The sequence below is a fragment of the Cylas formicarius genome, unplaced genomic scaffold, assembly GCF_029955315.1.
Source record: "Cylas formicarius isolate icCylForm1 unplaced genomic scaffold, icCylForm1.1 PGA_scaffold_5__7_contigs__length_24384050, whole genome shotgun sequence".
In the NCBI taxonomy this organism is placed as follows: Eukaryota; Metazoa; Arthropoda; class Insecta; order Coleoptera; family Brentidae; genus Cylas; species Cylas formicarius.
Genome location: NW_026844341.1, coordinates 15,079,243 through 15,095,435, shown reverse-complemented (window position 1 = coordinate 15,095,435; position 16,193 = coordinate 15,079,243). Strand labels below are relative to the sequence as shown.

The 16,193-nt window shown below is 35.2% G+C and overlaps 1 protein-coding gene across 3 annotated transcripts; it reads left to right on the top strand.

Moving 5' to 3' along the window:
• Positions 1–26: 26 nt before the first annotated feature.
• On the top strand, positions 27–3,998 carry LOC132702489 (protein TAPT1 homolog). Of its 3 annotated transcripts, none has more exons than XM_060671147.1 (5): positions 27–308; positions 404–721; positions 772–1,085; positions 1,301–1,398; positions 2,970–3,998. In XM_060671147.1, the coding sequence occupies exons 2-5, from the start codon at positions 447–449 to the stop codon at positions 3,903–3,905; spliced, it is 1,623 nt and encodes a 540-aa protein (XP_060527130.1). In that variant the 5' UTR covers positions 27–308; positions 404–446; the 3' UTR covers positions 3,906–3,998. The 3 variants fall into 3 exon arrangements, with proteins under 3 accessions (XP_060527130.1, XP_060527129.1, XP_060527128.1); XM_060671146.1 differs by having other exon boundaries at positions 401–721; XM_060671145.1 differs by having other exon boundaries at positions 27–721.
• The last annotated feature ends 12,195 nt before the right edge of the window (positions 3,999–16,193 follow it).

Genomic DNA, 16,193 nt, shown 5'->3' with positions numbered 1-16,193 from the left:
CTATTGCCAATGCCGATGGCCAATATCCAAAACTTATACTTTGGATTTAACAAACTTTATCAAATTGTAATCTGTGTCTGACAGTTCCCAATGGGATTTTTAAATGACAATCGCAAAATAAATAAATAACACGCGGCTCTTAAAATGATAAATATTTCGTTGGAACGTGTCGGGTTAGCGCTTTATCGATTGAAAAATTAGTAGTGCGATCTGAAAAGCACTTACCGTTACGTCTATGCAGATGACACCGACCACTTTTCATTGTGGCCTTTTCTTGAATCCGCATGTGGAAATTTAGATAATAGCAGGTAATTATAATTATGTCATCGGTCGAACAGACGACGATTAGGAATAACGAGAAGAGAATAAGATTCAGAACTCCCTCGAAGGTTTTATTTAGTAGTGATACAAGTTGTGAAGGATATGATAGGAGGGCTTATAAAGACATGGGTTCCAAAACAGAAAAATCTCCCTCCTTGATGTCTTTCTTGCAAGTGGAGGTAACGAGGGATTATTTATTGGAAAATGACGAAGAACGTTTTGCCGCAAGAAGGGAAAAGATTTATTCATTTATGAAAATACCAAAGGAGGTGGAAAAATTTATGCAATATGGGTTTATGCAGTGCATGGACAGTTTTCTTTTTGTTTATACCTTTTTACCTCTAAGAGTCCTTCGAGCATTGTGTGGTTTAGTAACAAGGCTGTTTTCAAAATGTTTTGGGTGAGACTCATGTCGGTCATATGCCAATAATACTGTTGTACAATTTTTAGTATGGCCAATTCAAGGAACAAGCGTTTATTAACTCCAGCAGAGATATGCGATCTTCTCAAGGCTGTTATTCTTATATTTTGCACTGTGATGTTGTGGTCTATTGATACGAACATGATGTATCATGTGATAAAAAGCCAGTCAGTGATAAAACTGTATATATTTTATAATATGCTTGAGATTGGTGATAGACTGTTCAGTGCTTTTGGACAGGACACCATTGACGCCTTATTCTGGACTGCTACTGAACCCAGAGGCAGGAAGCGCGAACACTTGGGTGTTATCACTCATTTAGTGTTTGCTATCGTTTATGTTGGTATCCTTTTTGTTCAGTTGATAATGCTTTTTAACAAATAACATTTATCTATTGCTACTTTGTTTATCAGTAATTGGAGATTAACAGACTTGCTGTAAATTTTTAATTATATAAAGTCAACAAAAGCAGAGTCTACATATTGATGACCTCCACTTGATTTTTACATGAGTCATGTTCATTTTCACAAATGAATTAAGTCCTTAACCCTTATATAGTTCTTCACAGCGTCTTGGTGTTATTTCAAGCGACTACTTTAAATGTGGCCGTAAATTCGAATAATAAGGCTCTTTTGACCATAATGATGTCAAACAATGTAAGTATTTATTTATAATTTTTATCATAATACCACAGAAAAATAATTTCATTGTTTCCTTATTAGGAACAGATAATGAGTCAATGAACAAATTAAATTAAGTATTCTTGTGTCGTGCCCAACAGCTATCTGTGAAACGCATCATTGAATTGAATTGAAGTATTCTTGTTTCCACTTTACATTGCGTTGGGCAAGCTTACAAGGGCTACTCGCCCATGGTTGGAGCCGTTGAGAATTATGCTTTGTTAACGCTGAATTATAAATTGTTTTTAATCTTTCTGTATATTAAACCCACAATACAATATAAGTCCGAACAATGCCAACTAAGCAAATACATGGGATTGTGCCGGGAGTGCAATGCGCATGACAGAATCCCGAGTAACGGATTGTAATATAGTAGGGGTAAATGATAAAAGGGTCACCTTGCTTTTCTTGCAAATTAAAAAAAAATTAAAAACGCAAGGGGACACGTTTTTGTATATTCCTATATTAAAGGCGAACCATTTTAAAAACTTTGACTACTAGTTTTTGAGATATCCGGTTTGATAATTAGCGTGGGCCAAATTTTTTTTCTACAGCTTTTTCTTTGTGGAATTTTGAATCATATCAATGACGTAATTACTGTTGACTGCTTCAGGGGGTGAAAATCGGCCTTGTCTCCATTTATTAATACAAATAAAAGTTGTGCTGAGAATTTGCTAAAATTTTTAAGGCTATTATTTGTCTTAGACACTGCTACACTGATAGGTTAATTAAAAAGTTTGAACCCTCTAGATCCGCCTTTAAAAAAAACATCAACGCAGACTTTCAGTAAGAGACAAAGTGATGGTGCAACGGAAATTTCTCACATGACTGTTCACAAACTTTTGCGTTATAGCAGGCACTACCGGAGCTAATCAAATCCCTACATCCACAATTAATGAAGTGTGTTTACAGTTTTTGGCAAACGAAATGTGTTTCTAACTGGAGCAAGAGCTCTGCAAGAGCTGCGCCAAATAATGTATGCGCAAGAGTAACTCCAGAAATATTTTAAAACATCATGTGCTTTGAAAGGTTCTACTAGTACATGGAAGTACATGGAAGAAGATGGTGACGACTTTCAGCAATTTGATTTAAGTCGGTTGGGATCTAAAAAAGCTAATTAACGCTGTATCTAAAATAATGGAGGTATAACTCTCCTCACCATCACAATTGTACGAAAATTTTAAAAAGTTTTGAAAATTCTTGTTTGCTTTGAAAAGAAAGTGTTACTTAACCCTGCAACCCTATCTAAATTGTAAGGGTCAATCTCACCTCTTGAAGAGCAAGTCTTCTTCGATCTTTTCAGATTAGCCAGAATGTGCCCCCTTACAAACAAAATTATTTCAATTTATATGATATTCTGGAAACTTAGGCATAGACCTAGACTCTGATAACAGATTCCTGATGGCATTTCTTGTTCTGTGTGTTCTGTATTAAACAACTATGACGTCACAAGTTGCCCGCTGCATTTGACTTTTGCTGATAAAAGATTATGCGGCCCTTTTCGAATTTCTTGACATATTTTGGTAATTAAGTCCCATTATTTGTAGTTTGTTGAGCTCAAAGGGAGCGTATTCAAGAAATTCGACAAGAACAATCTTTTTCAAGTGTCTTGCAGCGACGTTAGAGAGAGGTTCCACTTAAGCATTCTCTTGTTCGTCGTTATTTTGCAAACGATGCGGGAATACAATTGGAAACTGGACATATTTTGGGTTCTCTCGTTCGATTGCTTGCTGGTGTTGCTGGCGGAAGTGCTGGTCGACTGGATCAAACACGCATTCATCACCCGCTTCAACGAACTGCACCTGGACGTCTACAAAGACTACCGGACCAGTTTCGCGTATGATATGGCCCAGACGAGACAGAAACGAGCATTTTCCGATCACTCGGACTTGGTGGCCAGGCGTATGGGTTTCATACCACTCCCCCTGGGCGTGGTTATGAATCGGATCTTCTTCTATTCCGTCAGCATAACCGACGTGCCTTCGTTGATAATATTCTTCATTGGTTATCTGTGTCTGTGGTCCTGCAAGATTTTGAACAGCGTCTTTGTGCTCGGCAAGGCTTGCTCGTTCATCTCTCAGCATAGAATGGAGCGCAGCGCCGCCTCAGTCGATTCTCCTCTAAGTAGGAGGGTTAAAGACATATCTACCAGTCCGGTGCATCCCGTGGTCGTCGAGCAACCGCTCAAAAATGGTTTCCCGCCGTTGGACGTCAAGGAACCACCGGGCGATTTGAGCGCCGCCATTTTTGCCAACAGCACGGTAGACTTGAAGAACGCGAGCCTGAACGAAGAACTGCTCAAGGTTAACGGCGAGGATATCAGGATAGAGCAGGTGTGCGACGAAATTGTGTCCAGAAGCGTGCCGGATATCAAAAGCGAGGTGGGCGACGAGGCGGTGGTTAAAAATGACGTGGAAGGGCTGAAGAAGTCGGAGAGCGAGCCGAACTTGAACAGCCTCGATGTCAGCCAGAGTAAAGACTAATAGGCTGTGACGATATCGCGCGTGTGTACATAAAAACAGTGAAAATGGGTATTTATTTTTGTAATACGATGAAGTGTTTAAATAAAATGGTTGCTGTTGGTTACCGATTCTTAATTCACTTTGGAGAAGTCATGGTGTACCTAAGGAGTTAAAGTAAAAAAAAAAACGATCATTTAGCATTTTTACTTATCGGCTGGAGAGGTGACTGCAAGTCGGAGTGTTCTAACCTATAAGTCGAACCTTAGGTGAGTTCGACTAATATAAACAGTGCTGGAGCGGAGTAGGAGTACATTTTTGTTACGCGAGCTTGGAGTTAATATAGTAAACTGTGCGTGTGTACAGCCTGTACCAAATAAAACGATCCACTATACTATCTGGAAGCCCATAGCAGATACGAAAAAAAGTTTCGTACAAAAATTTCTTGGACTCCCCTGAAGATTTAAAATATTATAATTTTGTTGATACAGGGTATCCCAAAAGTGTCCCCCCCGACATCAACTTTGTTATTTTAAATGAAACACCCTATATATTTTTTAAATCCTTGGCTAAAATAAAAATCATTTTTTTAAGAAATTCCTATTCAAATTTTGCATCGTTTACGCAGAAATTGAGGTTATGTGTTTTTTTTTTCATATTTTGATTGCCCCATATAAAATTGTGTTGTGACGCTACTGATCCAGGTATTGCAACGAAAATTTAACCACACACATAGACGATGAACTACTCAATCAGTTTGACAGATGCGCCTCAGATTATACAGGGTGTCCCAAATATGTGGTGCCGTTTTGGCGAATTCAATTAACAAAATCTCAAGATTTTCTAACGGAACATACTATATTTCTCTTCAGATGTCAATTCTAGCACAAAGGTAAGTTTGTAATTTATGTTATATTAAAATTTATGATATGATACTACTTCTTTTAAAGATATAATCCTCCAGATATACGAATAAAACCTATTGCCAACAACACTAATGGATTCTATACTACACTTTAACAGATTTAGTAAAACTTTAGAATTCATATTTAAAGAAAAATTTAATTGTTAATTATCTAGAATGATTGAAAATACCCAATAACAAAAATAAATAATTCAAGTTTATAGGTTAACCAAAAAACTGAAACTACGAATAAATATATACATATAAAATAATAATATATATAAAATAATACAAATAAAATATATACTAACAAAAAAGTTGACAAATATGAACTTTTTGAATAGAAATATGAGAAACAACTAAAACAAACAGAAATGACAAAGTTTGTTTATACACTAACGCGTCAAAAAAAAAAGATTGTGATGTCATAGCCAACTACATTTTTAAATATTTTGATATTTCTTCGTTGTGTTGATACCAGATGGAACGAGCATTTTAAGAGGAACATTTTCAACTAAACTTTATGGACCGAATTGACGAACCCTTTTTAACTTTTTTTTATAGATTTATTTATTCAAATTTGTTAGTTAGCGTATAAACTTTAATTATTTATTTTTGTTATTAGGTATTTTCCATCAAGCTAATGTGGCAGCTTTAAATTCAAGGAGAATTTATACGGGTGTTATCTCAAACTTCGAATATCTCAAAAAGTAAGTAAAATTTAAATATAAGATAAATTACAAACTTTCCTTGTGTTTTGTCCTAGAATCGATATCAGAATAAAAATATAGTATGTTCCGTTTGAAAATCTTGAAATTTTGTTAATTGAATTCGCCAAAACGCACCACCTATTTGTCAAAATTGAGTAGTGCATCGTCTATTTAGTCTGTGGTTAAATTTTCGTTGCAATGCCTGGATCAGTAGCGGCACAACACAATTTTAAATGGGGCTATCAAAATTTGAAAAAAAAAAACACATAACCCCAATTTCTGCGTAAACTATGCAAAATTGAAAAATGATGAAATGTCTTCAGGAGAGTCCAAGAAATTTTTGTATAAAACTTTTTCGTATCTCCTATGGGTTTCCAGATTATTTTGAGTATTTATTTTTGTAATACGATGAAGTGTTTAAATAAAATTGTTGCTGTTGGTTGCCGATTTATAATTCACTCTGGAGAAAGCCATCGTATTCCCAAGGAGTGAAAGTTAAAAAAAAACGATACGATCATTTAGCATTTTTACTTATCCACGCTCGGCTGGAACGGTGACTGCAAGTCGGAAAGTTCTAACTTATAAATCGTACCTCAAGTGGGTTCGGCTAATAAAAACTGGAGCGGAGTAGGAGTAGAGTTTAGGTCTATTTGTAAAGCGGGGCTGGAGGATTCTTAAAATGGGTTTTGAAGGGGTCAACTCCGGCAGGTTTGGAAGTTATTCGAGGTTGAAGGTGGTTTAGGTTAAATTGGTTCAGGCTTTCGCGGCCCGTTGATAAGCTATTATCTTGATTCGGGTCTAAAGCCGTCGTCGGTTGGAATTACTTCCTAACGTTTCGTTAGCACGAGTAGACTGACGATTTCTCCTGCGCAGATTGTATTTATGCCGATTGATGGTGGGCGGAGCTTGTTCAGCTTCGGTTGGTCTCGGGATATCGATCGATACTTCTCGGGGGTTCCTAGGGTTCGGGTTCCAGATTTGGTTGAGTCTAAAGGTCTCCTCCATCCTGTTGAAATTGTATAGGTGTTTCTGTATCTCAATGGCTTCCCTGACCAGTGATAGCCGTTGACTGATGCTAGTAACTTACAGCTATCAGGGACTACGCCCCTGGACTTATGGAGCAGAACGTCAAATATAAATGTCAATCAGCTGTTTTGTTTGTTATTTGTTGTTGTTTGTTATAATAATTTAATATTTGTGCCTCTGTTTGATTGATAAAAGAAAATATCTGAACAACAACGATAATGTCTTTTTCTTTTTATTTTAATACACTCGTTGGCTAACATTATTATTTAAAGTTATTTCAGAAGATGCACGAAGCTTCTAATAAAATGTTTAATCTTATGTTCTCATTAGTTTTTTGGACGACTTCGGATCTTGTAATGGGTCTTTCTTTCGTCAAACAAATTACAAACTTCTTGAGTTCTCGTTTTTTTTTACATATCCAATAAAAATTAAAACTTTTCTGAGTTTCACTTAGATACGCCATATTCACTTTCTTTGTTGACAGAAATGTAAATGTAACAATTTATGAACTTTACTGGGACAGTACCTGTTTATTTAAAAAATCAATCTGTTTTTTGTCTTTTTGCTTATAAAAAGTTAGATAGGTATAGGATATGCTACATGATAGGTTTAAACAAGGATTTTGGTATCGACATGTACTTCTTGACCCACCCTGTATATTTTCGGTTCACTGCAAAAAATGCGCCAGAAAATATTTTAATCGTTCAATCTACTGCTACAATGCTCGCTTCTTTCTACTACTTTGTTTAACGCCTAATAAAAAATGAAGCTCCAAAAATGAAGCTGCTGCTGTACATAATTACAAATTGTTAGCTTTCAGGAGATTAAATCAGGGGATAGTTGCATCGGCGATTGATTTGTGTTAGTTTTGTGCGAGGCATTGACGTCTCCTATCCTTTTCAAAATAGGATTTATGCTTTATGTGTTTATGATGCTAACAGTGTCACTAGTGTCATTTGGCACTCGCTTCGCTCGTGTTTAATAAACGAGTAACTGAAGAAGTTTATCAACGTGTTGCATAGCATAATTTTTCTAGGACTTTTAGTGACGAAAGTACCGAAAACGTCCGATCGCTTGAAGCAGGGAATAGAAAAAATCGTTTAGATTTTAGAAGTGTTATTTGTATTAGAACCGTTTCTTGGCGCTATGGCGGATGCGCGCAAGTGACACATTTTAGAAACGGGAACCGAAACAACCATCTGTTGGATTCAATAGGAACTTAACAGTTTTCCACCATTTGTTTAACAGTACGATTTTTTAAAAATTGAAAACTATTTAAAAATAAACATTTTGGCAAAAAAAATGTATTTGAATTTTTTAAAATAGGTATTGTATTTTCCTTTTTACGTTTGCATGTTATTTTTATTATTTTTATCAACAAGCTTTTTTGACTAATTCGATAATAAAAAGGTACACGATATATGCCTTTTATATATAGAAACTTTAGGATAGCTAACTTAAAACCTAACACCTTTTCCACATTTCAAGAGGTTTGTGGCTTGAGCATCGTTGACATAGAAGAAATCAGGTTTAAAAAAAAAATGCAAAAAAATTAAATGTTGATTATTTGGTTTAAAATAAATAATTTGTCTTAGATCTAAATACGAAAAATATTATTTTGTTATTAGATTATCGTTAGTGTGACAAAGTTAAACGGAGATTTTAAAAGCATCGAAGCGAGACGCAAATATTTTAATATATTGTCAAACGTCTCTGCAGTTCAGTAGGCGCTTCGATTCTAGGCAGTTATTCGATTCCGTTTCAGTCAGTAATAAGGTTTAGTATATTTCAATTCTCACAATGCTTCAAAAAATATTTATTTTTCTTTGTTTGTACCGTTTGCTTTAACATAAAAACATTAATCGTAATTAAAAAAAAAACGCCATGAAAAATAAAGCAGGCGTTCTAAAAATAAAACTAAAACTTTAATAATTATTTTATATAAGGTTCAAAGTGCGTCATTTTTATCTGAGCAATATCCCAACCTATCATAAAATACTTTGGCCAGCGTTTCTGCAATAACATTGCTAAAAGCATTTGCAATTTTACTACACTACGAAGTTCCTCTAAATTATTTGTACGATGGTGTGTGTGCTTGTAAATAGTGCTACTGATGTAACCCAAAAGAGACAAATTATTTGGTGCTAGATCTGGGGACCTAGGTGGCCATTCGATTGTTGCCCTTAGGAAACGTTGCATTCAAAAAATCCTCCCCTCGATTCACAGAATTTGTTGTCGAGATTTTTCTATTTTTTTTGCCTTATTTGTACTTTTTCCAATTTTTCTCATGCACTTATTTATACCCATGTCCTAACCATTTTTTAAAAAGTCGTCGCTAGGACAGGACGTCAGTTTATATTCTAATTTTGTTGTGTATTATTGTTCTAAGCACTGGTTCAGTGGAGTAGCTAATTCTAAGCTAGACTGCGACCGCACAACTAATTAGTTTTGTATTGTATGTTTGTTATAATACTATCTGAAGTTATTATTATCATTACTATCAATGGATCCCAGATTACTCCCCTAGGGAACAGCCCTCTTCAAAGCAATCGAATCTGAATAAGTATTTCCTATGACCACTGTTTGGTGTCTCTGAGAAAAAAAATCAGTATTTCAGTTTGGCTAAAGGAAGGTGTCGATTGCTTTACGCTTTACTATACTCTAAGAGTATGAGACAAGAGCTTAATTTAGAATCAGCTGCTCTCAACAAATCATCAGTAACGTGAAGCCACACAGAAGTAGTGCTCGGAAGAGGTATGTAAATAAAAATATATTAAATATAAATTTAGGCGCTGTCATCTCCAGAGAGGAAGGTGACGTCGCGGCGCCTCGCTGTTCCTGATATTCAACAGTGTCGCCCTCTGAGGAGCTTCCCTGCCCATCGCAGGCAGTTGCTTTTAGCGTTAGGATTCGGCGTCGTTGCCCGAAGCGACGCCGCCGTCCTTTCCCCGGACGCCGTGCGTCGTGACGCCAGCACAGCCGACCGTGCGTCAGACGATCGAACACGCTGACGTCACGAGGACGCTGTACGCAGCGGCACACAGGGTCGGCTTATTTCATATAAAGCTTTTTAAAATTGCTGATCTGGGGTGTTGGTGTTAAAGGGCCATTTTGAATGGGATATCACTGCCGCGACTATAATTAACTACAACTGTTTAATTAACTATTAACTAACTAACTGTAACTACTACCATCGACAACATAAACAAAACAAATGAGGTTAATAAGGGAAGAGATAAAACCAAATAGTGTCAAATGTGCCCTAGTAATTCCGACTAATCCTATTACAATTAAATAACGTTTGGACCTTTGCCATTTGAAGACTTGAAAAAGAAGGTTTGAACTTCATTTTTTTTTACATTTATATTGATAATAATAATACGACTTTATTGTAATAAATTACATGAACATATCACAGAAGACGAAGTTGAAGTTACACTTCCTCCATTCATTTCAAAGTATGTTTGAAGATCTACCTCAACTTAATTGTTTTGCATTTGATTTGATAATAATAATAATACGACTTTATTGTATAATTTAGAAGAACATATAACAAAAGGCGTAGTTTAAGTTATACTTCCTCATTTAACTAACACATAATGTATATTAATTATTTCTTAATTAATTTTTCAAAGAAGCTTCCACAGGCTACTGTAAAACCATTTACAAACCAGACCTGACATATGGTCATTTTGTTAACAGAATACCTACGCACATAGACCGATACCTTAACACATTGTCACATCACTATCCAGCCCAAAAATCATCGATTATCAATTCTCTTGTTTACAGAGCCGTACAACTATTTCAACACAGATGTATTAAGCGTTCTATCATAAAATGCTCTTCACCACAACCTTCCAAAGAAAATGAGTTCTATAGGCCTTTCTTACATTGAAAACATCACATAGCACATATCAAGAGTTCTTAAGAAATATAACCACTTGTCCAAAAATCTATTTACATCTTCAATCAATCAAAGACAAAATTCCGTTTGAGATACCAAGAGTTTACAGCATTCCATCCATATGCGGCAAAGAATAATACATTGAAGAAAAACATTAACTAGGCTAAAGGAACATAAAAGATCCTTAACACATCAGCTCAGCATCACTTAATACATCAGCAGTTGCCGAACACAATTGTGAAACCGGACGTCGAATCTTTCTGGACGAAACTACCATGTAATCAATTCTTCTACCAAGGAAAAAAGCCGAGACACCTTTCACCTATATGGAAATCAGTCATCCGAGATAATGTTCTTAAACTTCCTTCAGCTCCGCCACCCTGTATATAAGCAGGTACAGAGTAGAATGCGAGTCAGTTTCAGTCAAGCTGTGAAGAAGCCAACAGGATGATTGGCGAAATGCCAGCAATTTGGACTCAGCAAAAACCGACGCAGGAGGAATCCAGAAGTTTTTAAAAAATGTATCTTAATTGTTAATTAGTTAATCCCGCATAATAAAAAACAACAGAAGAGAAAAAAAAAGAAAGAAAACCAACCCATACCAAACATGTACAGAGTGGCATACACTCAAGGCAATTCATTTGTTCAACAGATCAACTGCCCAGTCAATGTTGTACGAGGTAAAATGAAAGACGAAGAAGAATCCTGTTATAAATTATATAAACCTGGCACGAACGCGATATCATAAAGGCTGATATTTTTTGAGGGAGGAGGCAATAAAATATGTTTATGTCTGAAGTGCAAATTATAAGCATCATATGAAAATTGAATATTATCAACTAGTTATTCAAGGCATCTTTTACTCGTCTTTTCTCCATATTAAATCAAAAAGCTTCATTGCATTACATTTTGTGAAAAAAGGTTGCTAAAATGTTTTGGAAAAAATATTTTGCGTTTTCCATTTCCGATTTTTGAATTCCAATACACACTTTTTTGTAATAAGGCAGACTAGAATATCTGCTCCACGTCTTTAAGTCGAGTTGGCTCGGAGATGTGGCAACACCGTAACTTGCTTCCTTCCCTTTATAATCTTGGAGTAATTATATCCCACTTGTAATATCCCTACCGGCCTTAGAAATGTTGAAGTGGGAGACAATAATTTCCAACATTAAAAATTTCATAAGTAGTTAAATTAAACAAATTTGACACACTTCTAATGCAAACCATATCCGATTCATTTAAGCTTTCTTGCTAAATCTACAACTTTGGAATTCAAACCGCCAATTTATTGCAATTTTCCCAATTTTGAGGCATTTTTGCTACCAGTTTTTATAACAGCAATATCCGAAAACATTCTTTCACTTTTGAAAAGTCCTTTTTCTCATAACAAAATAAGCAAAATCAGATGCAGTAGTAGTATACGGCGCAGCTGCAATTGAGAAATAACAGAGAAAATACAAAAAGTTAGTGCAGCCATATCGGGCTCCTCAATTGCAAAGTAGTGACTTCAGCGCCATCTTTTATTTGTCGCATGTTTTAATTATTTCTTACAAACCATATCGCCATTGTCAAAAAAAATTACTATTTATTATTTTGTGTGTAATGTTTAACGATACATTCAACAATTTCTTTTGTGAAATTGCTGAATCGATTGAATTAACTGTTGACAAAAAATGCAGATATTTGTCTATACATTTTCTGAATATACATAACAATAATTATTTTACTTTTGGTTATGTCACATTTAATGTGGTCAGGGAGATAACTAATAACCTGAAATATAAAAACTGCACAGCAGTATATAGTTTCAATGTGGAGCTAATTAAAAGTGTTACAAATCATAATTAATTAATTAATATCTCACTTACCTTTTCACTCAAAAATTATTGAGGAATGTATGGCCAACGAAGTTTTTTCTCAGCGAGTCAGTTTGGTTTTCAAGCAGGATTGGAAATGACCCATGCCATTTAGCGTCGTTTTCGAATCCCAGAAAGGCTTTTGATTGTGCCATGCCATGATGACTTTGAGAAACCTTGGTGATCAAGACAATGCTGACTCAGTGAGGTTCTTGGGTGAGTACGTCGATCCCAAATTAAAATGGGATAGACACTACTGTCTTCTTACTTTGATCTGTTTCACTCTGTCTGTCACGGTCTTTGGTCTTCAACGAAAAGCGATCAGAATTCTGGCTGTTTTGGGTTTTTGAGATCGTTGTAGGGATACTTTTTGTAAAGTTGGTATTCTTACATTTCCTGAATATTTGAGTGATTTGTTTATATAAGACTACCATGATTATCTAACAACTTTTTAATTCTAGAGTCAGTTTGATATTAGAAGACATTTTTATTTACGTATATCGAGTTAAATTCCTAATTTATCTATGCTTTCGAATATATAAAAATATAATATGTGTATAGTATATCGGTGATATTGTAAACAGTGCTATATCTCTTTTGATTATATATCTATATATTTTTCGTGTACGATGGAGTCCGGCCCTGTGGGAATCTCCGGAAAACAGGCATTCGAGAAAAGCTTAAGCTTTCTATGGGCTTCGGTTGTAGTATTGGCGTTCCCTAGAAAACATTACGTAAAACTGCATAACCGCGGGCACTGCGTCATATACACAAATTTTGTTGACAAAGTCATTGCCAATTATCTCGTCAGTTGGAGCGAACGGATATTAATGAACGAGTACTTTTCCGTATTATCAATGTTTTTGGTTCGGAATACAGTATCCAGCAAAAGTCTAAGCACGTTAATAATCAGTAGTTTTGCAGTTGTAATAAAATAGAAACACTTTAATTAGTAGTAGTAGTAAAATAATGCGTTCAGAGAAGTTTATTACTTAAACTGTTCAAAAATTATAAGTAGGAGTAGATTTGCAGTAAGAAATGTTATCCTGGCTCTGTCTGGACGTCTATGGAAACTAACTATTAGAGAGGAGAGAAAGATCAGAAGGTTAGTTGAAGAAAATCGACCATTTGGTCAACCTAAAATAGTCACAGAAATAGAAAATGTGTATATGATGATGATGTAATAGAAAAAGTATTTTTCCGGACATTTTAAAGAAAGCAACAATAAAAGCAATTCAAAAGTCTGGAAGCAAAGAAGCGGTTACCAACTACAGACTACCAACACTTGGTAGTTGAGAAAACATTAGCACTTCAACTCGCTGATTTCATGGAGGAAAATGGATCTTTTTGTTCGGAACAGTTCGTTTTCAGACAAAATAAAACCACACTACAATGTATAAAATACAAAACGCATCTGAAAATCGCAAATATGGTATTGCACTGTTCTGTGACCTGCGTTAAGCATTCGATTCAGTGCTATTCAGATTATTACAAGAAAAACTAGTAAAATATAACTTTAAAGAAGAAAGCTAGAGTCTGGTTAAATCATACCTACAGGACAGGAAACAGCAAGTACAAATAGACTATAAAAAATCTACTGCTTCTTCTCCTTCTTCTTCTCATGCCGTATCCGTTTCGGATGTTGGCGATCATCATCGTTATTCGAACTTTACGACGGTTTGCCAACCAGGAGATTCTCCTTCTACCCGGGCCTTTTTTTCTTTCTACTCTGCTCTGCATGATGTTTTCTAATAGGCGATATTTATTTTCATTTCTCATGACGTGCCCAAAGTATTCAAGTTTACTTTTTTTAATTGTACTACTGTATTACTTTTTACAAAACTTCTGGATTCCTCCTGCGTCGGTTTTTGCTGAGTCGAAATTGCTGACGTTTCGCCAATCGTCCTGTTGACTTCTTCAGAGCTTGACTCAGGTCTCTACCTGTCACTAATTAACGCCCCCTCAAACAATATATAAGCAGGTACAGAGTAAAATAAGAGCCAGTTCCAGTCAAGCCAATAGGATGATTGGCGAAACGTCAGCAATTTCGACTCAGCAAAAACCGACGTAGGAGGATTCCAGAAGTTTTGTAAAAAATATTTCAGTAAGAGTTGTTTCTGGCGTATCATTCTGCTCAGGAGTTCATTATTTGTTGTTTGATCAGTCCAAGGTATCTTCAGGATTCTTCTGTAAATTCACATCTCAAAAGACTTTATTTTGTTTACGATTTACCAGCAAACATGGCACAAACTACAGAAGAATAAAAATTAGATAAAGGCAGGAACGTAGTTTACAACAAAAATATACTACTAAATAAAGATAAAACGAAAAAAGTGGTGTTTACGTTGAAGAACTCTCATGATATTCCTGTGACCACAAATCAAGAAAATCATGTTAAATTCTTGGAAGTGCGTATGGAGGCAAAGCCAATCTGGAACGCCTAAGTGGCTGCCAAGCTTAGAAGCGGCATATTCGTCATCAGAACCCTGGTGAATACCTTCATATAACTATCATATAACTACAAATATTAATGCAGCCAAAACAAAAATAGAAAAATACCAAACGTACAGTGAGATTCACAACTACAACACATGGAATAGAACGGACTACCAAACTATACAAGAACTGCGAAATATCAGGGTGAAATAATTTTTTTAAACATATGTAATTAGTAATTTTAATTGTACGAATTATTGGAACTGGAAAATATAACCGAACAATAAATATATCTTGTATCTTGTGGAGAAAAACAAATGAGGCATTGAATCCTAAAAATACAATTAACGCTCTTAAGCATGGGGATGGGGGCATAATGGTATGGGGAAGTATGGTACTATCAGCTGTTGGTAATTTAGTGATAATTGAAAGAACAATGGATAAATATATCAAGAGTAAAGCTGCAGTGCACAAAAACTTGGGTTAGATGGTGACTATTATTCGTAAATGGTTGTTTTACGATACTCCTCACAGCCTTGACACTCCTCCTCAAAGTCCTGCTTTCAATCTAATCCATCACCCGGGGAAAATATAAGAAAAAAGAATTGGGTGTCATGAGATACGAAGTAAAAATAAATTAAGAAAAATTTCATTAGAAGTACGAAAAAAATGGGGCCGAAATACTACAAAAGCTAGAGCAGTCTATGCCAAGACATCTGGACGCTGTCATAAATTTAAAAGGTTACCCAACGAAATATGAAGAACTGGTTTTCTTCTATTCATAAATTTTTAATCCACTGTCTTTTTTGTATGCGCCTAGACTTCTGTCGTTCAAATTGTTTATATTTTGTTTTATAATTTAATCGCTATTAAAGTTATTAAATTAAAATATTAAAGCATAAAATATTTTATTTTCTCGACATTGATTACGCTTTATAATTTATATTATTGATAATATGATACAGGGTCCTCCTTTCTGAAATGCTTGACGTAATATCACTTGATGATCAAACGACATTTTCTTCAGACATCTGCAAAAATAAACTGTGTAATAATCCACCTTCTTACGAAACCTCCGATAAAAGCTCTTAGAAATTGATGTACTTGGAAATTTTAAATACTTATCTTTTCTAACGTTCCTGAAGAATTTTATTGCTAAAAAAGTAGCACTATGTTATATGTTATTTCAAAAAAGACTTTATATACACACGGACTTGAGCAATGTTTTTTTTATGATGACCATGAAGTCTACTGGTTTTTTGGCGGACTTTGAAAGCTTTGACGTTTCTTTTCTCACGTTAAACCTATATCCATTACGTAAGCGTCGAGATATCGATCGCGACTCATGTTACTCCCCGATAATTGCGACAGATTATCATATATTCTAACGAACAGATAAAAATTCATAATTATGCATTATAATGTCGGTGATCGGGGAAAAAGTCGCAAAAAAATCGAACTTATGTTTATGTA